Here is a 26,441-nt window from a genome sequence, read left to right as displayed (position 1 = left end):
GAATAACGCTATATAAAGTCAAGTATCTACTAGGTGAAAAATTATCCATCGCAAATTAGTTGTGCAAGAAGTTACTTCAACATTTAAACAGCAAGAAACTCATAGCAAAACATAGCATTAACAAAGTCAGTGGAGATTAAAGTATTTAACATCTTTTTGTACAGACACTTTAATTACCACTTATGGCGGTAAAAATCTTTTACCTGCTTACTGTTATTCAGCTATCATTTGCATGAATTTTTTCCTACAACTAGATGTAGACACAGCATAGTCATTTTCTACTACAATTAACAAACATTTCAGCCTCCAGCAAGACAAAAGTCATATTTTGGCAATCTTATCACCCTGTTTACAAAATGATGCATTACCAAATTCTACATTTTCATAAATTAACATACATGCACAAAATTATTAACAAAGAGATTTTAAATTCCTACTTGGGGCCAGCATTTTTAATATACTTCCCCATAGTTTTGGGGCAGACAAGCAACAAATAAAACAATCTCTCCCTTTCAGTAGAAACAGTGAAGAATTGTCAGATGGGGATGAGGTCAAAAGATAACATGTTTGGGCAAAATGATAACCTACAATGCAACAATTTGCCAGCTGCAGACACCATATGCCCAAGTTTATCTGAAGAACTGAAAAAATAACAGAAACCATTTAAGCATGTAAATTTTCATTAAGATGTCCAAGAACTAACAGGAGAAAAGAAATTTAGTATATTAATAGATGAACTATGAAGTTGTGAAACTGTATTTCAGGATTCAAAATATTGATTAAAATGCAATTAAAAACAATTATTATGCAGGTACATGTGTCTGACATATTAGTTGATTTTTTTTTTTTTTTAAAAAAAGGCTTTGGTTAAATATATCTAAACTCTATCCAAAAACCATTAAGGAGAAATGGCAAAAATATTTGCTATGAAGTATAACATTACAAGGAATGAACAAAACAAGCATTAAAGGTATACAGACTCTCTCCCTTGGTAAGCAGTAATGTTAAGTGACAATGCTACTGCCTGAATTAACTATTTAAATGCTGACTGAATGTATTTATCTCTGTTTCATCTCTTAAATTAAAGTGGAGAAAAGAGCATGTCTACAAAGAAAGAAAACACTCATAAGGAAACAAGGGGGAGTATGAGTAGTACGAGAAACTAAAAATAAGCAAGAAACTGTCAAAAACGTGAAATTTTAATGCCATGCAAATTATCACAGTGAACATTAAGGAATACAATTTGAAACTGCTGAACATAATGTTAATGGTTAAAATAGTTTCCATGACTTTCAACTTTTTTTCCATTGACTATTCATTTAACTTTGAAAAAATATTTTAATTACAAGAGTAGCTTCTGTCCAAGGTCACAAGAGCATCTAAAGTGGAGAAGTTTACTTTTGCTGTGGTTAAACAGATATATTTTTTTTTGTCCTGGTTTCAGCTGGGCTAAGAGTTAATTGTCTTCCCAGTAGCTGGTATAGTGCTGTGTTTTGGGTTCAGTATAAGAAGAATGTTGATAACACACTGATGTTTTCAGTTGTTGCTAAGTAATGTTTAGTCTAAAGTCAAGGATTTTTCAGCTTCTGATGCGGAGCCAGCAAGAAGACTGGAGGGACACAAGAAGTTGGGAGGGGACACAGCCAGGGCAGCTGACCCAAAATAGCCAAAGGGGTATTCCATACCAGGTGATGTCATGCCCAGTATATAAACTGGGGGGAGTTGGCCTGGAGGGGAAATCGCTGCTCAGGAACTAACTGGGCATTGGCTGGTGAGTGGTAAGCAATTGCATTGTGCATCACTTGTTTTGTATATTCCAATTTTTTAATTATTATTATTGTCATTTTATTATTAATATTATTATAATTTCTTCCTTTCTGTCCTATTAAACTGTTCTTATCTCAACCAATGAGTTTTACTCCCCCCCCAGTTCTCTCCCCCATCCCACTGGGCTGGGGGCAGAGTGAGTGAGCAGTGCTTAGCTGCTGGCTGGGGTTAAACCATGGCATTTTTTTAATTAAGTCTTGCACATACACACACACACACAAAAAGAAAGATGGTCATTAATGACTAGTGTATCATGCTTATCCCTTCCTTTATGATGAAGACACCTGGCCATTAATAATAATTTGTTGATATATTAACTCCTGTACCAGTGCACATAAAGTGTGTTACCTCATTCAGATGAGACCACCATGCCATCTAAAATACTGCTATCTCAGATCACTTTAAATGCTCAAATGTGATGCCTTCCTTACTGCTTTCTTTCCATGAAAGAAGATACCAAAATAACCTAAAAAATCCTTAAAAATGACAGGAGTTAAATGGAAGAAAGCTGGGTTCTTATTGTTTTAAAGAAAATTAAGATTTGGATTCGTAGAGCAAATGTAAATGATCATTTCAAATTAATTAGAGTTTCAAGTATTTCCTGTCTGAAAATTGTAACGAGTTACAACAAATAACAACTGTCAGCAAATGCCTTTATTAGTTAAGCAAGGATGCCAAAATAATGTGTAAAAATCTAGAATGCCATCACTGCTGATAACCTTGCTTCTTTGGCACAATGGCTTATTTCTACAATAAAGCTAATCTGCCAGTGCAGAAGACAAATCTTTCTTCTGGCATGCGGGGGACGTAATGGTGGAAGTGTTTGAATTTATTTAGGCCAGGTGACCGGGATTGCAGCCTTGAAGTTTTAGAGGAAGACTAAAATACTCTTAATCCCCTGAAGCCAAAAGTCATTTGGAACTCTTCCTAGATGTTGCGAGATGATTATGAAACTGGCTACTTTCCCAGTCAAATGGCCTAGAAAAATCCTTATCTCTAAAGTTTCTGCTTGCTCCTAAGTAGATCAACCTGCCAATCCTGACCTTCTACCAGCTGGAAAAAAGCTGACTGTAACAGAAGCTACAATGCTGCTTATTATCCCATAGGCAATAGATCATCTGAAAGGGAAAGTGGAAACAGGAAGCAAAAGGTGTTCAAGAAGTTATTCCCATCAGACTCACTCCCATTCCCCCCTCCCCCGGTACATTCAGTATGTACCGAAGTTACAAAGCAAGCAGCAAAACTGTTAAAATAAATGTCAACAACAAACTTACAATGAATCTAGCCTCTTTTAGAGGCTCCAATACATCCGCTTCCCCTACAAATATACTTTACAATTGTTTGATAAAGGTTTTGACACTTCATAAGAAATTGAAGAAATAATTTTCTTTACAACACGAGTTTTCATATTGAGACCAACAACAAAGCAATACCAGTCATTATAGCATTCCAATGAACTTCCCAATGAAGCTGCCCTAATCTCACCCACAAGTGAGATTATCCCTTTATGCTGTTACATGACACTCATATTCATGAAGAGAATGCTTAACTATTTTAACTCTTCAATCAAAAAACCCTACATCAAAATAAAGTAAAAACACATCTCAAATAAGACACTGTTCTCAGAATTATTAAGGAAACAAACACTATATCACTTAATTTTTTAAGTCAAAATAGCTTTTTAAGAAGTGCTTACAGTCTTTCAAGAAGGTGCAATCCAGAGAAGGAACCATTCTTCAACTGTGTTATTTTATTGTTACTCAGAATCCTGTAAAGAAAACCAGACAATATATTAAAAGTTTGGTAACAAAATTATTTGCTGTATCTTACACTTGTGGTGTCAATCTTTTTAACAGCCTTTATATCAAACTCCAATGCCTAGCTCATTGTCTGAGGCATATATAACAGAACTGCTTAAATATTATGCAGAAAGTATTTGCTATGTTATGTGCCCCAAGTACCATGCAAGCTTACGTAATTAACATACGAAAGAAAGTACACCCATATAGGATTATCATAATAAAACACAGAATTGACATAATAGAAAAATGAAGTATTAAACAACCCATCTACACATTCAACACTCTGTTCTTCCATACCCATTTTGGTTTTCAAAACCACACAACACATTGCCTGTTTCCCCATTTCCTCTGCTGCCACCCTCAGCCACTCACACACACTCACTTCTCCCATCTTGTATCACCTTTCCCAGCCATCCTTCACACATTCATCCTTCTCAATGCAATCTTTTTAAGACATCTGCAAATAAACTCAGCAAGCACTCCTTTACTTCTATCTATACTTTCTTCTTTAAAGGACCATACAACTGCAAATTCCCTCTTCCACAAACAACTGGATCAGGTCCATCTAGCAAAGTACCCTATTCCCCAATCACAGCTGTCTGCACATGCAAACTATCCTCAAGTTAGGAAATCACTTCTATCACTGGATGCTTCCTTAGAAGGACCTGCTTTCCATACATCTACACATTTCTCCGTCACAAAAAAAGACTATTTTCCTTTTGAACCATGTAACACAACCACAACACTCCTTACAAAAGGTTTTGCATTACAAAGCCCTGTTCCATAAAGAACCCCTTATTTCAGTTGTTTTGAACACAGTTCCTGCTAGCTCCATTTGATGCTCCCCATTTCTCATACTGAAACAAGCAGTAATCCATCCCTGCCTACCCTCTCTTTACCACATGTAATGATGTAGAAACCTAGATGGTCTCTCGCCAGATGGAAGATTCATATTTTACTTAATTGCTCTTCACAAGGAAGTCATTTTGTGCCGCCTTAGTAATTTCTGAGCTCTTTCCAGCTTTATTACGCTCAAAAAATTCTGAGATAAGACCACCAGAACTGAAATAGTATTCATCACACAGACAAGTCACAAACCTACATAATGGGATAATGATGTTCTGTTTTGTTTCCTATTGTTTTCCCAGCAATTCCTAACATCTGATCTGCCTTGACTACTTGTACTAAGAATTGAAGGTTTCTGGTCAGCTCAGTGCCCATCATCTTATATATGAAGACAGAATTGTTGTCATCCCAAGTACAATTTTCATTTTTCTACAATGTGCTGCTTCTGCCATTTTATTGCCCAGTTATTAGTTTCATAAACTTCTTCCAAAATTCTTCACTTTACCCTCATCCTTATTACATCAAGCAACTCACCAAACTCTGTCAACCCCCTACTCACAACATTTTACAAGTCATTAAGAAATATGTTGTGCATTACAGGTCTGTAAGACTCCACTCCACTGTGATGGCTATTTACTTCCACATCCATTTATCCTTCAGCAGGTTAGTTGTTCATACAATGATTTTCTATTTTAGGCTGACATACTATTTTCATCAAATGCCTTTGGTGAGGGACTGAGGGATGCCTTTTGGAAAAGCATCTATGTCTCATTACATCAACTGGATCATCCTTGTAAATATTTCGCTGATTCTGAAGAACTCCAAAGGCTTGTAGTGAAGAGCTTCCCATTACAGGAGATGTAAATTTTCCAGAGTACATATCTCTCTTTATCCAGGTATCCAAAGTATTTATTATAAATTCTACTGATTTGTTCAACACAAACATCATACTTGGAATCACATAGCTCCCCTGAGCTCCTGATGCACTTAAAAATCAGCATTTGCCATTCCTCCAGTCCTCAAAAATCAAATTCATTCTAAATGAGACTTCAGACATTCATCATCTGACTTCTTCATCCCTAAGTTCTTCTAAAAGCTCTCCAGTGCACACCATCTTGTCCTGGAAATTTATTTACTCTGTCAGTTTGTCCCACAACTTCTGCTACAGTCACTTCAATTTCAGACAGGTCCTCTATCAAATGCATCCTGCAGATCCCAACATGTCTGTGCACTTCTTCAGTTACACCAATTACATCTTCAGGTTGGATAACTACTTCCGCACTTAAAACTGCCACTAGATTTCTTTCCAGTCTACTACATCTTTCAGATATCCTTTACAATAGCCATAAACCAAATACACACACACACACACCCTTTCCTCCGATGCATTACATTTATTATCTAATGACAAGGATTAGTACTTCAAAACATCATGAATAAAACTAAAATACAGAAATACCAGTCTATGAAAACAGCATCATTTTGACACAACCATATATTACATTAAGTAGTTTTCTTCTCCAGGTTTCTCAAAGATTGCCTCAAGCCTCTGTGGTTTAGACAAACACAGGGCAGACAATTTTTTGTCTCAGAGCTCTGGCTTTGAGTCAATCTCTCTCTCTCTCTCAATCTCACACACACAGAGTCAAGACAGCTGACCAAATTATTTGAAAATCTTTCCATTTCCAGTCTGACAGATGGAAGGTTTGAAAATTCTTAAGTTAAGATTAAATCATTCTACCAAGGTAACAGTTCTGATGCTAAAAGGAGGAGATCCCATTCCTTCTCCTCCCCTTACAGTCATACCACGTATTTATGCAGCTTATCTCAAGTCACCCCTGGTGCTCACTGCTCCATGAGCAACTAATGTTAAACTACACATTTACCCAAGGCATCTTCCAAGAGATTAATTTATATGTCAACCACAAAGTGTGATCAACACAGTACACTAGAGTCAGCTAATCCCCAGTGAAGACTGATCACATGAATGGTGGAAAGGATGAGAAAAAAATACTTAAAAGTATCCTGAGAATTTGCTGTTATATGTGCCTATAATGCCTGTAACATCCACTAGAGTGTCAGCTAAGAAAAACTGCTCTTGTGAAAATACAGTTCTAGAGTCAAATACATTAAGCTACCTTACAAGAAGGAAAGAAGTACAATTGCCCCTTGGCTACAGCTGTGATAACCTAGATGACCAAACAAAGGAAACAGTATTCTTTAAAAACAGATGTACAAATCAAAGCAGCCCAGGTACTCTTCAGAAATCTACATGTATTTAAAGAAATCCTTGCATCAAGGAAGGCCCAACATGTAACAGAAAACCTGAATACACATTTGCATACTGCAAGTTTGGTGATAACTATAATAACAACAGCAACATACAACTTGGAATGCCTGCAAAACTAGTAAAATTTAACCGACGCATTAAAATCACACATCCTAGTCTTTGAAATTACTTTAACTTCTACTCAAAGAAAAAAAGGGTTTCAAGCCAAATAGTAAGTGTTATTTGTAGAAACGGTAGGTACAGGATTCATTCTGCAAACCAAATCTATTCAGAGCAAAGTACACCTTTATTTCAACATCTTTCCTGGTTTCAGATATGTATGGGGGAAGATAGATAATAAAGAAATGAATGAAGGAGCTTATAAAAAAACTCATTAATAGTTAATGCAAAGTGAGAATAAGGCATAACAGCAGCAGCAAGAAAAAACACAGACCAATTTCAGACTTATGGATAAAATAAGAAGAAAAAAACGTGAGGTTCAGAAAACATTCAAGTCAACGCAAGCAGGCAAGCGAACTACAATCTTTGGTAGCAAAGAAATAATTTGTATTTTAGCTATAATTGCCTTAATCTTAAGATTTATTGATTTTACCTGTACTTTTTCCAGAAAAAGGAGCTATTCAAAATGGAGCAGAAACCACTTCAAAAGTAGCTATAACTGACTGAACTAAATTTAAATTAAATAAAAATTACAGTTCTGTAAAACAAAAAAAAACTCCAACACTAACCGCACCCCCACCCCACCCCCCACCCCCAGTTTTCTGACATTGCCTGTAAAATAATAGGCCTAAAGTAGAAGCCTTTGAATATCTGTGCACTAGGTAAATTTCTCTCTGGAGTGTGATGAACAAATTATAGTCAGGCTGATTTAGTATTTTCTCTGCAGAGGCTGTTAGTTGCTCAACCATAAAGGTTTAGTACAATAAATGATAGATTTTACAACATTCCATATAACCTAAGACATTTCATCACACTTAAAAATGTTGTAAGTGTAATCTTTAAAAAAAATGCAGTTTAGAACTTGCTATTAATGTGTTTAGTCTATACATTATTAGAAGTGTTAAGGGATGTGGCATAAGAAGACAAAACACGATAAAGCATTCACCTCACAGTAGATGTTTTATACTCACTTTCACAATTTCTGTGCATTAATGTACAGTGAAATGATGGACTATTATGTACCACTTAGACACAGAAAATTATTTGTGATCAATAATAATTTTAAGTTAGCAGTTTAAGACCATAATTTTTCCTAAGAGGCAAGTAATGCTGAAAATACACAAACTTTTCTGTCATTATGAAGTTTAAAGGGAAAATAGTAGAGAGCTACAGATCTCCACTCATTCCCATCTTGTTCAACTCTTCTTTAACAAGTGACTTTGCAACATAAATGATGTACCCAGAGATTTCATGAAGGGGTTTCCATAGCCTAACATCATTGCTGCTCTGTATGTCTTACAAGCTCCAGATCAGGTTGGTTTTTTTAATGATCAACAATACCTGCTTGGAACAAATGCATTTTGCTTGTCCAACCCTTAGATAACTGAAAATAAAATGCGGAACTACCACATGCAAACACACAGCCATGGGAATTAACACAAAAAACTTGGAAGAAAAGGCAGCTGAAAAGTAGGTTCTAGAAAGCATTATGGACAATGTCTCAAGTCACCTTAAAGCAATGCATTTCCCTCTCCTTTGAGCAGAACAGTTGTAGAGACAAAGAGGCCATCTGTAGCTCAAGAAAAAAAGATACCACCACCCCGCAAAAAAACCCTAAAACCCACCCCAGCTTTTCACCCATTCCAAGAACACTGCTGAAATGTTACTATGTTGAACATAGCTTGGATCTGAAAGCCCCGTTTGCATTTTGCGCCATGAAGCGGCAGAAGAATTTGGCAAAACTCTGCAAAGAAACTCAACTCTGGCTCTAACTTATTGGCAAGACCTTTAGCAATAGATGCCCAGTTGCTAGCATGTAAAACATAACTATGCAGTCAACCCCCAAATCTGTCTTTTGTACTACAAAGAGTTTTAGCAACAGATACTAAAGGTGATGTAATCATCCTTTTCTTTTTGATGGGGGGGGACACACATAATCAAGGCTTGATTTGTTTTTACCCTTAGAATAAGGTGATAAGCACCAAGTGAAAAAAGTGTTGTTCTATGAAATAATTTTGGTTTGTCAGCTATAAAACCATCACTAAGACAGCAATCAACTAGACAGGAATTTAGAATGCATCTCCAAACGTCACAAATGAATCCTTTCATAGAAAACTATTAAAATACACGCATATCCATTAACACTATTACAAAATAGTCAAAATGGCCTCCAGGAAGCCTGTGTTAAGACTGGGAGACAGCGTAACTTCTAGGTGAATGCTGAAGTAGCTTCCAGAACATGTTTTAACAGACCCAAATAGAAAGCCAGGAAATAGAAAATAAATCAGATCATTTCATGATGATGGCTGCATACTCTAAGGACTGGGAAAGTGGCCACCAGCAAAAACTGGACTAAAATAACCATCTGTACAAGAAAAATGCCTTCTGCTGAAAGCCGTGAACATGCAAAAAAAATATATTTTTTAAAGTTTATCTTGTACAAGCTGTGATTTAACAAGGATATAAAAATCAGTATTTTTCAACAGTCAGTATTTTGCCTTCTAGTGAGTTACTGGTGTCAAAGGGAAAGAAGTAATGGACTGAGCAGAACATGAACACTAGTACTTCGTTAAAAGTAACCCTGAAATGAAAACACTCCCCAAGCTATATACAGAGAAAGAATTATGAATCTTTCCAAAGCCCCTAACAAAAGGAGACTATTTTCCAATTTAACAATAACATTATAATTGAGGAAGCTTAGCAATGAAACATTTGCAAAATGTAAGTTTGCAACAGATAAAAGACTTCCTGTGCTATTTCATTATTAGGCATATTAAACAATATTAAGATTGTAAACTAAAAGACTCAGAAGTAATGAAATTACAGAATTAAAACTGTGTCTATATCACTTCATTTTTAACTGGGAATGTGCTAACTTCATATGCTATAATGACAGACTTTTGTTTCTATACAATCTCTGCAGTATTCGAGCAACAATGCTCACTTCACGCACTGCTATTAAAGATATTTTTTTTCTTGATATTCAGTATGTGGCCACATGCTTTATTTCTTGCCTTTCTTTAAGGAGAAACTGTTCTTTAAGGACAGAAATTCTTTATTTCTAGTGAAATACAGTGCCAATCACTGAAGTACCTCAGTCAATTTCCTATGTAAAAGTACTAAATAAAAATCATCCTAGAAAAAGGACAGAACTGAGAGGCAAAACAGAATGCAAGAATGAGTAGCAATGCTGCTGAAAACGATACTACTATCAAAAGAAATTCTTGTGAAATTATGGCCTTACCAACCAAACCTCTCTTTCTAGTACCTATCCCAGGTTGGAAAGCCTACCTAAGAGAAATTAAGAGGACACAGCAACATCCAATTTGTTCCAGCACTAACTCCGAGTTGCTGTTTCTAAAGCTAACCAAAAGCATTGGTAACCTAACCCTTGTGACCATTACATTCTGGGAAGCTTCCTCCAAGTTCTCTCTCCCCACCTCTTCCTATCTGTAGCGTCTGTATTAGTTTAAGAGATGATGATTGACTTTTTCTGTAGTAACCCTCCTGTCTTCCTCCTCTTCCTTCTGCTCCCTCCTGAGTTTCCCACTTCTTATCTACCACATGTACACTTTTTAGGATTCTCACTGACTTGTGGTTCAGTGCAAGTTTACCCTACCCCTCCAACCTCCATACATACACATAAAAGAGTAACTCCCTTCACAAGAAATACTGCACACACACAGATGGCTAGCCAGACTCAGCTAACTTAGAATGTATTGGCTATATCAGCTTATGTGTCATATCACAGTAGCATTAATTATAGCATACACTGCCACGCCCAGTCTCACATGTATTTACATTTCCTATCAGGTGTATGTGCTCTCTAGAAAGTGCTTTGTCTAGACACGTTAGCAAGCACTTCCCGTCAACTGCTGGCACATGAAGATATATTTTCACAAAAATTTATAGCCTAATCCTACAGAAGTCAACAGTTTTTGGATAGTTTAGCTCCCTGAACTGACCAGGCACGGAGCCAGACAAATGCTAGTACAGCAGCAAGGGACAGGAAAAAAACAGCTCCAGTTCAGGGTACAGTTTTACAGGCAGCTGGATCTGGATGTAACTTTCAGCACTCAGAGGGGGAGATCTCCTCTCCCTTGTCGTTGCTCCTGATCATCCCTGTGTCAGAAGCACCAAGAGAGGGTAGAAGGGGATCTCCCTTCTCTAGCACAGAGCTGTAAGGTCAGCTCGCTGCAACCCATGGAAACTAATGAGCCCATCAACACGCAATTTTGAGAATTGGTTTAAATTCCTGTTAACACCAGAGGCTGTTATCCTAAAACAACAGTTTGAGGTATTAGAATCAGTCATTTGGGATGTCTTACAGGATGCTTTCAGAAATCTGAGCATAACTTGCAAACTCTGCCTGATCCTAAGTTTCAAGGTAATACCTATTCTATAACACCATGGGCTAATAACGAGTTCTTGTATCTGACAGAAAGAAGCCTGTATGTTCATCTCCTCAGATGGAAACAGCACACTATGTGGACCATACCAGAAGAGTTTTCAGACTGTTATACCACTACCATTTCCTTGTATGATCCATCCGCTCCTACTGGCATCCAGTCACTAATCCTGCCTTTACTGATTTTGTGGGTAGCTGCTGAATTTCTGAGAATTCTTGCCCATCTCACGCTAAGCCAGTTACACTCACCCTTCAGCACCTTATCTGTGCTGCCTCCATTCCCTCTGAAGTCCTTCTGATTTCCCACCTCTGTAAAACACATCCATTCAAAGAAACACACACTCCCATCTCAACTCCTCCCCAACTCCCAGTAGCAGTTTATACTGTTTAATCCATTCTCCCTGCCCTTCTTCACTCTGTGTCTAGACCCTAACCTCCCTCCCTCTACCTCGAAGACTCTTTTTTCCCTAGACTGAACTGACCTAGCACAGCACACAGATTGTACTCTTGTACAAAGCACCTGAAGATTGTACAGCCCACAGCCACCTAGAGCTGTAATGCTGGAGACTTGTCTGGATGAATCCTAGAATACACTGTCCAGGGCAGACAGAATTGTCAATTAAGCTGCCTATTTCTTAAACATCTTTAATCAATCTGCATTTATTATGTTTGGTTTGTTTGGGTTTTTTTCCCCAAAAAAGCTCTTAGTTGGTCTGCCTTGCCAAAAAGGTCAAGTTCCTACTCTAAAAGCAACAACTCTGCAGCCCTGCCAGAACTGGCTGACTAGCTTGGATGACACACACCACCAAAGCAACTATGCTACTTTAGTACCTAGCTGCTCTGTACTGCAGTGCACTGGCATCCCATTCACTCTAAGGCAGCTTGAAGAGCTGCAGGACAGTACTGTACTGCACCACTGGACATTCCCTGTGTCATTACCAAAGGAGGAGTCACCACACAGTAATGCACATAAACAGTAATTAAAGGATATGATCTGTCCCACTGTAGTGTTCTAAAGGCAACAAGACATTGCAGTTTTCACTGCTAAACAGCCCAACAGTGAAATCCAAAGGTGAAAATAAAATTCTCACCTATTTACTGTGTTAAAAGACTAAAGATATTTAATATAGTATTTAAGATTTTACAAATTAATATTTAAAATTCATTAATTATCTCACTGCAGAAAGCAAAACCCACTAAAACATACTTTAGTTATCTGAAGTTCTTAAATTTAAAACAATTTATTATTACTAATGAAAAGAAATGCTCAACTGTTTTGAATCTTAATGGATTAACTACTGGTACAAAGAAAGCATTTAAACTGTAGAGAGTCAAGAGTTATAGATACTATTACAGTGAAGATACAGACTAAAGGAAGTAATGACAAATGTTCATGAACCTGCAACATATCTGGCACATGCAAAGTACATATGGGAACAATTAAATTCTGAAAAATCTAACCTTGCAGCTCCATACTTGTTTTAAATTATAAAAATAACCTCTGAAACATGAACAAACTGCAAGCAGAAATGAATGAGACACATGTAGTTACTCATTTTTCATCACTGCAGCACAAATTCTAGTTCTATTTCTTTAACTCTTGGCATTAACTTTTAAATTTTAATACTTTGGCGGACTGAAACAAAAAACAGGAGTACTACTGATCAATAAAAGACAACAACAGAATAAAAAAGGATTAGTGCTGAAGATGAAAATCTCTCTTCTTAAGGCTACCTAAAGCATAATGCATTGAACATTTAATACTCACTTAATGAACACATAAAGGGCACTGCTTATATGGATATCCTCATGGGAATAAAGGTGTTGGGCAATTCTACATTAATATTGTGGCTCGGAGAATTACAAAAATTAATTTATACTCATTATAAAAATTTTAATTTGCTCTCCAGAATTTTGCAGAACTTATTGCTGTCCTCCTCCCTTATTTTCAACTCAGCAGTAATCAATACATAGGTCTCATTCAAAATCTAACCCCCAAGCTTGTAACAACTGCCTACAGTTTTATCTATGGTACAGAAGCCATATTTCTAATTACTTCAGGTACTTAATCAAAAGTACAATAATCTCATTGTGAAAGACCCCTAAAACAATTTAAAAAATGCTTATATAGAAGAATTACCTTTAGAAAAAAAATCAGCATGCATTGATACAATCATTATTGCATGAAGACTACTACCAATTACAACGCACCATGTACGTTAAAGCCATTACTGCAACACTAAAAGAAACAAGAGAACACTATTCAAACTTGACTGGGTATCCCACTGGATACGTATTAACAACATAACATGACGTCTTCCAAAGCTGAATAGTTACTTGGGTAGAACAAAATACTGCAATTTAGAAGAAAACACTGTTCAAATTGTGACCTCAGAATTTTCTTGCAATACTCATATACACACAAAAGTGTACACAATCATAAAAGATGAATGTATGTATTCAATACGCTATAATAATAATGCCACAATAATGAATCGGTGTTGGAACAGGGCATACTGCAACGCATGAATCTGATTTCGCATGTGGATTGCTGTCTTCTCAACAAGGTAAAAGATGTGCACAAAATCTGATAGATCTACTAGAATAGAAGCCTGTCAGAAAATGAAACTTCACTAATGATTTTAGGAGTCAGATGCCACTGGTAAAAAGGCATGTACAAGTACTTGTGAATTACTAAATTGTGGATATGACAATTCTTAAGTACTGTCTCTGTACTGCCATGTGTTCATGACTAAAATACATTTTGCATAGTCCATCTATCCATGACTGAAGAAAATTTTAAGGTAAGTTTTAATGGGAGTTATTAGCCTTTTGTGTCTTCAAAAAAATATTAACACTGCCCAAGTTATTAGTACTGAACACTTAAAATTGTCTATTTTAGACTGTTTTAACTAAAAAGGGATTAGTCAAGAGCACCTTCCAGTTCATAATGGAAATGTACTTTAAGAGAAGAGGCAAATTTCCACAGAAGACATTTACTATGCCTATACTTTCTGTTTGTCAATGTTTTGGTAAACACTTTTTTCCAAACATGTAATAAAGAAAGGCCCAACTAAATAAAACAAAGGTGTATTGGGTTTGCATGGCAAGGTTTTGGTAGCGGGGAGTCTACGGGGGTGGATTCTGTGCGAAGCTGCCAGAAGCTTCCCCTATGTCTGACAGAGCCAATGCCAGCCGGCTCCAAGATGGACCTGCTGCTGGCCAAGGCCGAGCCCATCAGTAACAGTGGTAGTGCCTCTGCGATAACGTATTTAAGAATGAGGAAGAAAAAACCAAAACTGGCAACTTCAGCCAGAGAAGTGAGAATACATGAGAGAAACAACCCTGCAGAACCCCAGGTCAGTGAAGCAGGAGGGGGAGGACGTGCTCCAGGGGCCGGAGCAGAGATTCCCCTGCAGCCTTGGGGAAGGCCATGGTGAGGCAGGCTGTCCCCCTGCAGCCCAGGGAGGTCCACGGTGGAGCAGATATCCCCCTGCAGCCCAGGGAGGTCCACAGTAGAGCAGGTGGGTTCCCAAAGGAGGCTGTGACCCCATGGGAAGCCCGTGCTGGAGCAGGCTCCTGGCAGGAGCTGTGGAGAGAGGAGCCCACACTGGAGCAGGTTTTCTGGCAGGACTTGTGACCCCACGGGGGGATCCATGCTGGAGCAGTCTGTGCCTGAAGGACTGCAGCCCGTGGGAAGGAACCCACACTGGAACAGGGGACGAGTGTGAGGAGTCCTCCCCCTGAGGAGGAAGGAGTGGCAGAAACAACATCTGATGCGACCACAACCCCCATTCCCCGTTCCCCTGGGCTGCTGCAGGGGAGGAGGTAGAGAAAACCAGGAGTAAAGTTAAGACCGGAAAGAAGGGAGGGGTGGGGGGGAAGGTGTTTTGAGATTTGGTTTTATTTCTCATTACCCTACTCTGATTTGATTGGTAATAAATTAAACTAATTTCGCCAAGTTGAGTCTGTTTTGCCCACGACACTAACTGCTGAGTGATCTCACCCACTCCTTAACCCAAGCCACAAGCCTCTTGTTCCATTTTCTCTCCCCTGTCCAGTTGAGGAGAGGGAGTGATAAAGCAGCTTTGGTGGGCACCTGGCATCCAGACAGGGTCAGCCCACCAAAACAAATGAAAACAATTTAGCAAAGCATCAGATCATGCCTCAAAAAAAAGAATATTAAAAATAAATCAACACATAAAATGAAAACAAATATTAAACCCTGAAGTCCTTTTTCTGTAAGGAAAAAGTTACTCACATAATAGCACGTAATTCAGGTAATTACAATGTAATCACACATTGTAATGCTAGTGACTACTTGTATTGAGTAGTCACTTGAGTGACATTTTGCTTTGAAACTTTTGGAATTTAGGAATTTGTGTTACAAACAGAGAGGCTGCGCAGATATCTGGAAGGCCAAGTATGCCTTTCAGCTGCTTAGCTAAAACTACTGATGGACTACTCGTGGATGTAGTTTGACATGATTATATTTAGGAGCTGGACAAAACCTGTGACATTTTAAGACGTTTCTCAACAGCAACCCAATTAAGCATATCTTTGAACAATTCTGAACACAAATCCAGGCTAATGCTCTGGCTTGTAAATTCTAACACTTTTAAGTGCAAACACTGATACTCATACATTCCTATCAGGATATGTGGGTAAGCAAAGTTGTTTGCAGTAAGGCTCCTGATTCAGAAACATGATTCTTTACTGAGTATATATGCTTTTCCTCCATTTATTTAGATTCTTATTCCTACAACGGGTAACCAAAATTCTCAATAAATAACAAGGACTACAACTTCAGGGGATTGTCTTCAGTAGGATTACACATTCTCTTCCAAAGAACGAAGTAACGGCTAATACCCACCAAGTTATGACATCATTTGAGCTTGCATCAAAGAAACACACCAATGGATATCTTATCTCAGACTTCTACTACAAGAGTATAGTGCATTCCTCACTTAAATGTAAATCGCGGCCACAGCTTCAGTATCTACTGAAATACAGAGCATGTCAGACAAAGCACCGAGTCACATTCACCCAGTTACGTTATCTTCACACCAAAAGCATCTCATCTGGCTGGTTAAACTACAAAGGTCAAAGCCATCTATGGTGTTCATGTAGATACACACCCTTCATTTGTATCCCAATCGGTTTTTATTATACAAGGCTACAAAAAAGTCCCTTCCTTAGCTATAACTAAACTTGAATTCACCTTGGAATTTGACCTAACTGCTCAGTAAAGCACCAGCTAATGCTACCTGGATTCTAAAGGAATCTCAATTTACAGTACCGACAGAAATCCCAAACATTACTTATTCTCCCATTAATAGTCTTCCTCCAGTGTTTGCTTTCCTTCCTCAATCATGAAACAAACTTGTTTTATCTCTTATCAATTGAAATCAAGTTAGGATATTTTTTCTGAATTGTTACTAAAGGTTCTAAATACTCCTGATCTAATTTACTAGGATAATAAAATGTTTTGTGGCAAGAAAAGGCCAAGGCATTTTGTAAACTAAGTGACCTTCCCCAACTTATCAATATCATTGTTAACCACTAACTATAATTGTGTGCAAGAATGAAAGAACCTGGCCAGCATCCTCAGATGCTACTAGTTTATCCTAGTTTCCACTATTTCCCTTATTTCCTCACTTTTTTAGATATTTTTGTCTTCAAAAATATTTCGGGGGGGGGGGGGAGGGGGGAATTATAAATGCTAAGTGCACAGCAGCTGATCTACTGAAAGTCTAAGAGTTTAATCAATGATAAGGATGGAATCAGGATTTCTAAGATTAATATAATCACTTCATTTGAGTCATTCTTAGCTCCCCTCAAAACCCCCAAAGTTTATATAAAACTATATAGGTACTCATATTTAAAATCAGTTTGCGCAAAGAGTCAACATAAAAGAAAATTAACTGAATTAAAATGCAGCTGACCTACACAACACTGATCTATTTTCAGCTACTTATCTCTGCAGTGATCCACTAATCCACAAAGATATAACAGAACTAGTACTTATCTTAATAGAAGAATCCCACAAGAATCAAGATTCAAGATAACTCAGGGCAGTTTGACTCTAATCAGACAACCTTCCACTATCCACCAAGTGCTGCAATTCTAAGTATCAGCTTGGAAAAGAAAGTAATTTTTGGCAAAAGATTAGATAACAATTAACCCAGCCACTACTAATCAACATGTTAATGAAATGGCACTTGGCAACACACCCCACAAATCACAAAAACTTTCTAACCAGGTTAACATGGATTCAAATTAAAAAAAAACAACAACAAAAAAAAAAACAACCACACACCAAAAAAACCCACCCCAACCACAAAAACAAACTCTCTCAGAGGTATGGAAGTCATGCCTCAAGAGTCAAACTTGAAAGATCCTGAACCACAACAGTTATTGTGCCCACTCTGTTAGAAAAAGCAGCACTGGTTTAATAATCTTTGCCTCATATTTAAGTAAAATTTCAAAGTGTGTGCTCGTATTAACACAGTTATGATAGTTACCACTCATAACAATGAAAAAACTCACATTGTTTCTTGCTACATTTATTAAAAGGGAAAAACAAATGTTTAGGAAGTTATCATTAACTTCAAAGGCCAGTTAAAACTGAAAGCAACTAATTAGTGTATGTAGATATGCTCTAGATACACTCTAGATAATGAAGGAGTATGAAAATAAAGATGAAAGATGAACCATTCTTCCAAATTCTTCTGTCACTGCAATTATGAACAAGGGTCCATTCACAGCAAGGCTGCTGTGTTTGATATCTGCATGTCTTTCACAGCAGAGCTGTGACTCCAAGTTTTTTGAACCAAAAGACCCCCACAGTCAACTTCAGCGTATCAACTGTACTAACACCTACTTTTTATCAAAATTTTAATGACAACACTCTACTTTTAAGTTAATCAGCGGTAAAGCATTGGAGGCTAAAAAAGACTAAAATGGATTTGTTGATCAAACAGCAGTCACCTTCTACTTTTAGCTTTCTTTTCTACTTCAGAAACTTCACATATAAATATTTCTGGTCACTTCTCACAGGTAATTTAGAAATACTCTCTGAACCCTTTCAGACTGCCAAGCAAGAACAACTACTTTAGCCTTAACCACGTCCCTTTTTTTGGCTTTCCCTTTTCTCATAGGTCCACATCCACGTATCTGCCACTGACTGGGTCCGCACCACGCTAGGACTTCCTGAAGGAAGCTGTTCCTTGGTGTTTCAGTGCTGTCAGTGTTCGCAAAAGCAGCAGTCAGATTGTTGTTCTCATGACAGAACTATATACATTCTATGCTTATTAAACTCAGATTATTTGTAGATCTTTGAAACCCGTGATTTCCAGTTAAGTAGATAAATATCTTAAGCTAGGTCCCATAATTCAGTTTCTTTTAACCAACTTTCTTGCATACTACTTGGTTGCACTTCAGTCTTCCCATGGCAGCACAGGCACTTTAAGGGTCTCTAAAGAGGGGACGGGTTTCCCCTTTTAGGACCATCAACCGATGAAATCCAGTGCTGCGAACGTCCTTGCCCATGTCAGGGGGGTTGGACTAGGTGATCTTTAAAGCTCACTTCCAACCCAAACCATTCTACAAACTTCTTTGCTAGAGTGACCGATTAACATCTCGGGAAGAAGAACAACTTGCAAATCTTTTCTTTACATGTGCTCGCTCACATCTAAGTAAATAGCAACATATTTCTTACTTTGGAGTAAGTTGCACATCCTGTTTGAAACTTGTTATTCAAATAGATGAGCTAGGATTGCCTCCACTTAAAAAGAGCACGCCTACTGCTACATGGAAGCAAACTGACCTTTCTGCCAAAGAAGAAACAAAATAAATCCCTTTGGCTGGTTTTATCACGACCTGCAACAAACAACTTGCTGTTTGCTACCGCAAAACTTCAGGCCCACCTAGCATACTGCACGCTGAGCGGCTCATGCTCTCTATTTGCGTTTGGCTGTTAGAACTACCTCAAAGCGCGACACGCCAAAGCTGAGCTTCTCCTGAGATTAAAAAAAAATAAAAACAACAACAAAAAAGCAGAATTACTTTTAATAAAGGAACACCTAAGCTTTCTGACCAGGGTAAACCCTTTGACGGAGAGCAGCCCCAAGGGGGAGGAAGGAGCAGGGGGAGAGTGTGGGGATGCTGCTCCGTGGGGTGGGCGCCGCCGCCCACCCCACCGGTAAGTAACGGGACGCCCCCCCCCCAAATCACCACTCCGGGAAGCTAAGGGAAAATATGAAAAGCACAGCCCCCCCCCCCAGATCTGCCTCAGGGGCTTCCCCCAGCAGCAGAAGGGGTCAACCACGCTTCCCGCCCGCCCCCCGCGCCTGACCCCATTTTACCTCAGGCCGGCGCTCCCCCCCACCCCCCCACCCCGTCCACGTCGCACCAAGGCCGCCCACCCCCCTCCGGGTCCGGTACTCACAGGGTGACCGTCCGGTTAGGCAGCGCCTCGGGAGGCAGGACCTGTACGAGCTCCAGGTTGCTGCAAACTACCTTCACCTCCACCGGGCCGCCGGCGGTCGCCGACGCCTTGCCGGCGCTCTTGGGGCGACCGTCGTACTTACAGCCCGGGGGCAGCGCGCCGCCGCCGCCCCCCAGCGCCGTCAAAATCAGGAGAGCCGGCAGGAGCCCCGCCGGGCGACGACGGCGGCGGCGCGGTGGGCGGCAGGCAGCGCGGCGGCCGGGGGACAGCATGGCGGGGCTGTGCAGGGCCCTGCTCCGCTCCTCCCGCAGGCGGCGGGGACGGACGGGGCCGGACGGGCGACGAACAAGCGGGCCCGGCGGGGGGAGGAAGGGGGCGCGGTTCGGCCCTGGCCTAGCTCCGCGGGGGCGGCGCCAGGCGCGGCCGCAGCGCTGCCGCCATGTGGTGCTGCGAGCGGGCGGGCAGGAGCCGCGGCCGCCCTCGTCTTTGTGTCGGGGCCGGGCGGGCTTCGCGCAGCGGCGGCGGCGGCGACAGCAGCGCCGCCTTCCGCCGGTGCCGGAGCCCCGCGGCAGCGAGGGTGCCCGCCGGGCCTAGGCCCCACTGCGCAAGCGCCGCGGTGGCGGCGGCCGCCACTGCGCATGCGCGTCGCCCGGTGGGGGTCGCGGCGGGGAGGTGCTGCTCCCCGGCGGAGGGGGGCGAGCGCTTCCTGGGCGGGCGAGAGGTGGGGAGAAGCGCCTTCCCGGCGGGGAGGCCCTGGCCCGTTACGCCGCCGCGCCCGCCGCCAGCGCTGGGCCGGCCCTCGGTCCTGCCACTCCCCGCGGCGGCGGCGGCACTGCGAGGGGTCGGGGCCCGGGCCCTCCTTCCTCCCGCGGCCTACCTGCGGCGGGGGCTGTTTGCCCGGGCCGTGGCCTGGTCCCCGGTGGCCGGTGTCTTTGCCCTCCCCGGCATCCTGTAGAGCCGAGGGTCCCTTTGACACTTCGTGGGCCCTGTCCCCCTCGCAGTAGCAGGGTGGAGCGGTTTGGTTCCCGCTCCTCTACTAAAGTGCCTTTCCCCTCGCCTCCAGCTCCAAATCGGTGGTGGTGCAGGAGGGACTGTCGCCGTTCCCCTGCCTGGGTGCTGAGTGGCTTTCAGTACTCCTAACGCCAAGCTTCTTGTACCTGTAAGACATTTGCCCTCAAGTCCTCCCTGTAAAATGAGGTAACTCTTATTTCCCCCTTGATAGCCAAAGAGCCAAAGGATGGTTAAAGTTACTTCAATAACCTCAAATGTGAAAAAAAACCCATCTGCTTACAACGTGTCTTCTCGTTGCACGCTTGCGACTGCTTTTCTGGGCGTAGTTAGGTCATGTTCTCACATTTCTCTGCAGCCAGGACAGCCAGGCATAAATGCCTTTGTGCCAATGACAGCTGAAATTCTCCGTATGTTCTTTGCCTCTGGTAGGTGTGAGGACAATAAAATAACTGTTAACCTAACTAGCAGTCAAATTACAAGAACTGGCAGCACCTACTTTAAAAACGTTGAGAGACTTTGCAGAACCCATAGGAAGTTCTGATCCGTAAGCCAGAGTTCACAATGCCCCATCCTTGGAGAAGAGCACTGGCGAATAACACCCTGCAAAATACCTGTTATGCAGAAATGCAATTTTAGGCGTTGGCAAGAACAGCTGCCAAAATGAGTCTTAGAAAGTCTTCAACCTAAGGTGTCCTTGAATAATGTTGAAGACTTAGGTTGCGACCCAGTTTTAAATGTAACCTAAGGAAAGATACAGGCGAACCATAGGAATTGTGGATTGGGGGAAGTAGAGCAAGCTTACAGTAATAGCATCACAATTACCTGGGCATGTTATAGATACCCTTTACCCACCATCATGTCTTCTCTCCTCAATTGTATTGCCTCTTACAAATGAAGATAGAACATGTCCCACTTATTGAAATTGTTGACCAGAATGCAAAGAGGACACAGGTCCTTGAACTTTAATATTAGGTTTGTGTGCCACTGAGTCATTCGGCAGGACCAACCTGATCTGGGTGAGGTGCAAGGCCACTATTACACTAGAACTAAATTAGGTCAGGACACAAAATGCAAAGTTGGCAATGCCTTTGTACTCTTACACTGCTGTTGTGCCAACTGTAAGAGAAGAGAGGTCTAATTAGCATAAAACTCACTAGTGTAAAGTTAATTCTTCCGTTTTGGGCTTTGTTTGAAATAAATTCAAACTGCAGAGTGAATTTGTGTTGGATCAGTGCTTTGTACGATGGAGCCCCATCATTTTTGATCTAGCACCAGGATTTTTAAAGCTGGATTGACTATATCAAACCAGGGCCCAAGATACTTTTTCCTTCAGAAGCAGTACTGGGTTAAGCAGTTCTTCCCTTTGGCTGCTTTCTTCCCATAACCTTCAACTATGTCAATAACATGTTCTGATTCACTGCACAGCTACATAAAAAGTTTGTGCTGTGTTAGGATCAACATGGAGATAGGGCATACAGCTGCCTTTTCTGGCAGGTCTTCCCTTCCCCTTACTGAAGGGAACATTCCCATGTTTTTTCTGAAGCTACTTGCTCCTCTCCCTTGTCGTGCATTTGTGACAATGCACATGTTTTGACCCCATTAGTCTCCAGTTGTATCACTGAGATAATCCAGATGGTCACGTAATCTAAAGATGATGATGGAAGTGCTGAACTGTTGCTTCTGGTGACTGTGATCATAGATCATCTTAACTCTCGATTTTCCCATAATCCTGGAGAGACAAATTTCTTGCCACTCTGTTTCATCTTAATGTCATATCCAATTCCTTTCCCTCTAATTTATAGATTCAAGCATGTTACTTGCCGTTGATGTTTCTGAACTATCATCTGCTCTGTTCTTTCCACAACGCTAAGACCACACCTACTAAGATCTCTAACTATGGATCCCAATTGCAAAGCTCCTACAATTTTAAATGATGCATCTGTTTAAACTGCTACTATTGAAACCTTGAAGTGTTGTTGTCTGTTGATTTATAGTCTCTTAGTTTGTCTGCTTCTGCAGTGGATGTAGTTCCAGGGCGTATTGTTCCTCACCTGTTTTCAAAAAGCTTGAAGTCTCCAAGCAAAAGGCTCTTCTCAAAGGCCTCATCTCTCTTCTTTCATGCAGGTTACTGCAAATTCCATTCCATGCCAAAGATTTGAAAATGTAATTTCTTACATTGATTCAGGAAAGCTCTTAATCCAAAACATATGTCCACAGGAGTCACTTAACAAATTTCATGTGTGTTTTTTTTGAACTGCGATATACCTTCGTCAAGTTTATGAGATCACTACTTTTATTGTAGTTGTAGTGGTCTAAGGATATAAGGACAAAGTTACATTGTACATCTGCTTCAAAAACCAGAAAGTACTGTTCCTCCTAGCTTTCCAGCAACCTCTCTACCTTTAGGTGATATGCCCTTTCTCTTGCTTCACCTGTGGTAGTCACCTGATTGTTCAGTAAACTGATTCAACTCAACAACTAAGCTAACCTTTTTTTGAGTTTAGTTTTCTGCCAGGTTATTGAGTTGAATCAACTCAGGGAAGGGTTAAAGGAGTGCCAGCTCTGGAGGAAGGCGAGGGCACTGGGGAAGAGAGTGGAACCTCCCACCAGGGCAGCAAAGTAAGCCATCCCATGTAATTTCAAGAAAGATAAGATTTGTAGAGGGAGTCAATATCTTTTATTACAGTAGATGATATAGCTGCAAAAAAGGGAGCAAGCTGTTCCCAAAACTTACTTGCTATAGCTGGGGTAGCAGCTACTGTAAATATTACCTCTTTCTGCAATTCTTCCTTCTTTTTCTGAATTGAAAACCAATGAACTTTCTTTCCCTCAATCCCCTCATTCTCCATCAGTGTTGGTAATCTTGTTGGTGCTGGTAATGCTTTACTTGAGGTGAGGCAGTAACTTGAACTTTATTGAATGCGTTTTGCTTCCAGATTGCAAACAATTATACTTTGTCCTTTTCTGTTGTTTCCCTTCCCTTCATAAAATTTGCTACTAGTACATTCAATTTTGAAAATTAGTTTTTCTACTCTTCTTTCTAGTCTACTAATTACTAACTTTTTGTGTCCGAGATATTAAGAAGAAGAGTGTGGGAAAGAGGGGAAGAAGGCAAAGAAATTCTTATCAGTGTTTATGTGTAAATAAAGGTAGCTTTGGCAGCACTTCAAATCCTTCATTTGTCCTCAGGTCAGAGAGATAAATAGGAGCTTTTAAGCGATTTTTGTCTGTCTTTCGTTCCAATTCTTTTCTTTGCTTACTCTTGTCCTTTGCTTTTGTCAGTTCAGGTTTCACATCTCTGCACATTTTTCTGGGCTATCATCACCTTCGCTGAAATGATTGCTCCCTAATTCTCCTCTCAAGGGACTTCCATGCTGCCAGTACCTTCATATCTTCTCTTTTTTTCTTCTCACTGCCACAGAGTCTTCTACCTACCACATTTCATCTCTTTCCTTAATGGATTGGGACATCATCAGTTATGTTTTGTTTGCTACAGCAGTTGTCAAGGAAGAGGAAGCATTTGGTTGCCCTCAGCTATGTCTGCAATACTGTGGTTATTTGCTATTCCAAGTACAGGGAGGTGATGATAACTGCTGGCACATGCTGGCTTGCTGTTGGTAACCACTAAATCCAAGCAGGCACAGAGTCACCTTACTACAACAACACAGCTGCAGGTTGTAGTATTATATCCCTGCCTCTGTCAGACAGTCCATTGAGTTACCCCAAGCTCTGCTGTTCCGTGTGACAAACACAGGTATTCACAGATGCCTGGTTGACGTTTAACATGTTGGACATCCTCCCATTTGTTCTCATACACAGAGATGTTCTCTGCAAGCCCCTCTCCCCAGTCTACTGCAGTCAAGGGTCAGAGATCTTCAGTGTCAGTAGTATTACTGGGGAAAATACAGGTTTTAGACTCAGTTGGGAGTGTGAGGAGACACACTATTTCCCTTTACCTGGTTGTTCCTTTAAGTAGACATACTTCAAGAATGCTTTGGCAGAATACCAAACCTGAGTTAGCTTAGTTTGTATACCTATTATGGAAAACTTTTTGGAAGTGCTTAAAAGGAGAATGCTCTCAAAGCTCTTTATTTAGAAGTCTCTGGGTTTGGTTATCAACAAATCCCAAATTAAGCCAGAATTAGACACTGAATTTTTTTATATTAAAACTTGAAATATCACCAGTTGTACTTCTGCAGAAAGAACAGTCAGGCCCTGAAGATTTTCATGCTTGATTTTCATTATTTTCGTTGCCTTGAGTGAAGGAAAAAAACCCCATACTGTGTGGATTTAGCAGGCTCATACAGGGATCTCACTCCTCTTCTGCTCTTCTAGTACATAATTGCAGATGGAACACTGACTTTGAAATACACTCCCATCACTAAATTTTAGAAAGTAATGTAAGCAGCTCAACAATATGTAAAATATGTTGTGCGAGGTTTCTTTTTGACATGTATTTCCATCACTACTTTTTCAGTGTTTGGCCTCCAAATAATTGTTTCATATAATTTTTAAACCTCTTGGCTTTCTATATATCTGATGTCAGTGTTCAATAAAATAAAGGTAAAGCTATAGAAATATGTATTTGCATGGAAGTTTTCATACAACCTTGCATTAAAAATTTTGCTAAAATGCGTAACTGTCATTTCACCCCCTTCTGAAAAGATTGTCATCAGTTAGGCACATTACTCAGCACTAATAAGCTTACAGGCTTCCAAGCAATAATCTGCTAATAAAAATGGAAATAAAATAGTTTCCCTTCTTCTCCTTGTTAAACATTGTTAAATATTGAATAGATGCTATAATGTAAGTAGGATCCAAACCCACCGAGTTGTGGGGAAAAATTAGTAGGGAAAACAAAAGCTGAACTACTTCATTACTAACACATCAGTGCCTATGGCTGAAAAGAAGGCTATGGTACTCCAAGATGGTAGTGATTATGTCTAGCTGGATAGATGGGGATTTGCACTGTTGTGTGAACAATGCATATGAAAGAAAAGCCGTCTGATGCTTAAGCAATTCAAATGGTTCAGAAGTTAAACTTCCTTAACATGAATACTTTGAAGAATTTCCTTCACTCCCAAATCTTATCACCTTAGATTTTACAGAACATTAACTCTAGAAAAGTCCCAATTTTATTGGCTGCGTAATGGCGCCTGAAGCAAGAGATTCTCTTTCTCTTCCCTGCGCAGTACCTCAGTACCTCGAACTCAGGCAGAAAATTCAGAAGGAAAAACAGAGGGGAAAAGGCTAATGTGGTAGTTAAAGAATATCAAAAAGCTACACTGGCCAGAGGCAAGCGGCAGCTTAGTCCCACACTGGCATGGGACTGTAGCTCAGCCAATATCCCTACAGGACTGAGCCAGTCCTGGGCAATAGTCAAAAAAGCAAAAGGGGAGGATGATAAGAAGCACATCTGGGCTCAGAGGTGTACCTGCAGCTGATGAAGCAGGAGTTACAGACACACTGATGACAAGTAACATGTTGCCCTTGAGACAGAGGCTGGGGTCCTTGCTGTCAAGCGACCAGGATGCATCTGCACCCTATATGGCTTAAAGACACATGACACAGCCAGCAGCATGCAGAGATGCAAAAAAAAGCAGTAAGTGGGTAGGAGAAGCGATGTGTCTTACCGTGGTACGCCTTCCG

The 26,441-nt window shown here is 40.4% G+C and overlaps 1 protein-coding gene across 1 annotated transcript in view; it reads right to left on the bottom strand.

The window, feature by feature from the left end:
- The window catches only part of ADGRA3 (adhesion G protein-coupled receptor A3), a 64,285-nt gene extending 44,171 nt beyond the window's left edge, over nucleotides 1-20,114 (bottom strand). Inside the window, exons 1-2 of the mRNA XM_049795178.1 lie at nucleotides 19,782-20,114; nucleotides 3,524-3,595 (exon numbers count right to left, since the gene is read on the bottom strand). Coding sequence (XP_049651135.1) covers nucleotides 3,524-3,595; nucleotides 19,782-20,053 — 344 coding nt within the window. The 5' untranslated portion in view covers nucleotides 20,054-20,114. The remainder of the gene's footprint in view (nucleotides 1-3,523; nucleotides 3,596-19,781) is intronic.
- Nucleotides 20,115-26,441: the final 6,327 nt, after the last annotated feature.

Source organism: Accipiter gentilis, chromosome 3, assembly GCF_929443795.1.
Source record: "Accipiter gentilis chromosome 3, bAccGen1.1, whole genome shotgun sequence".
NCBI lineage: Eukaryota > Metazoa > Chordata > Aves > Accipitriformes > Accipitridae > Astur > Astur gentilis.
The sequence above is the reverse complement of the archived record's forward strand: the minus strand, read 5'-3'. Positions and strand labels throughout refer to the sequence as shown.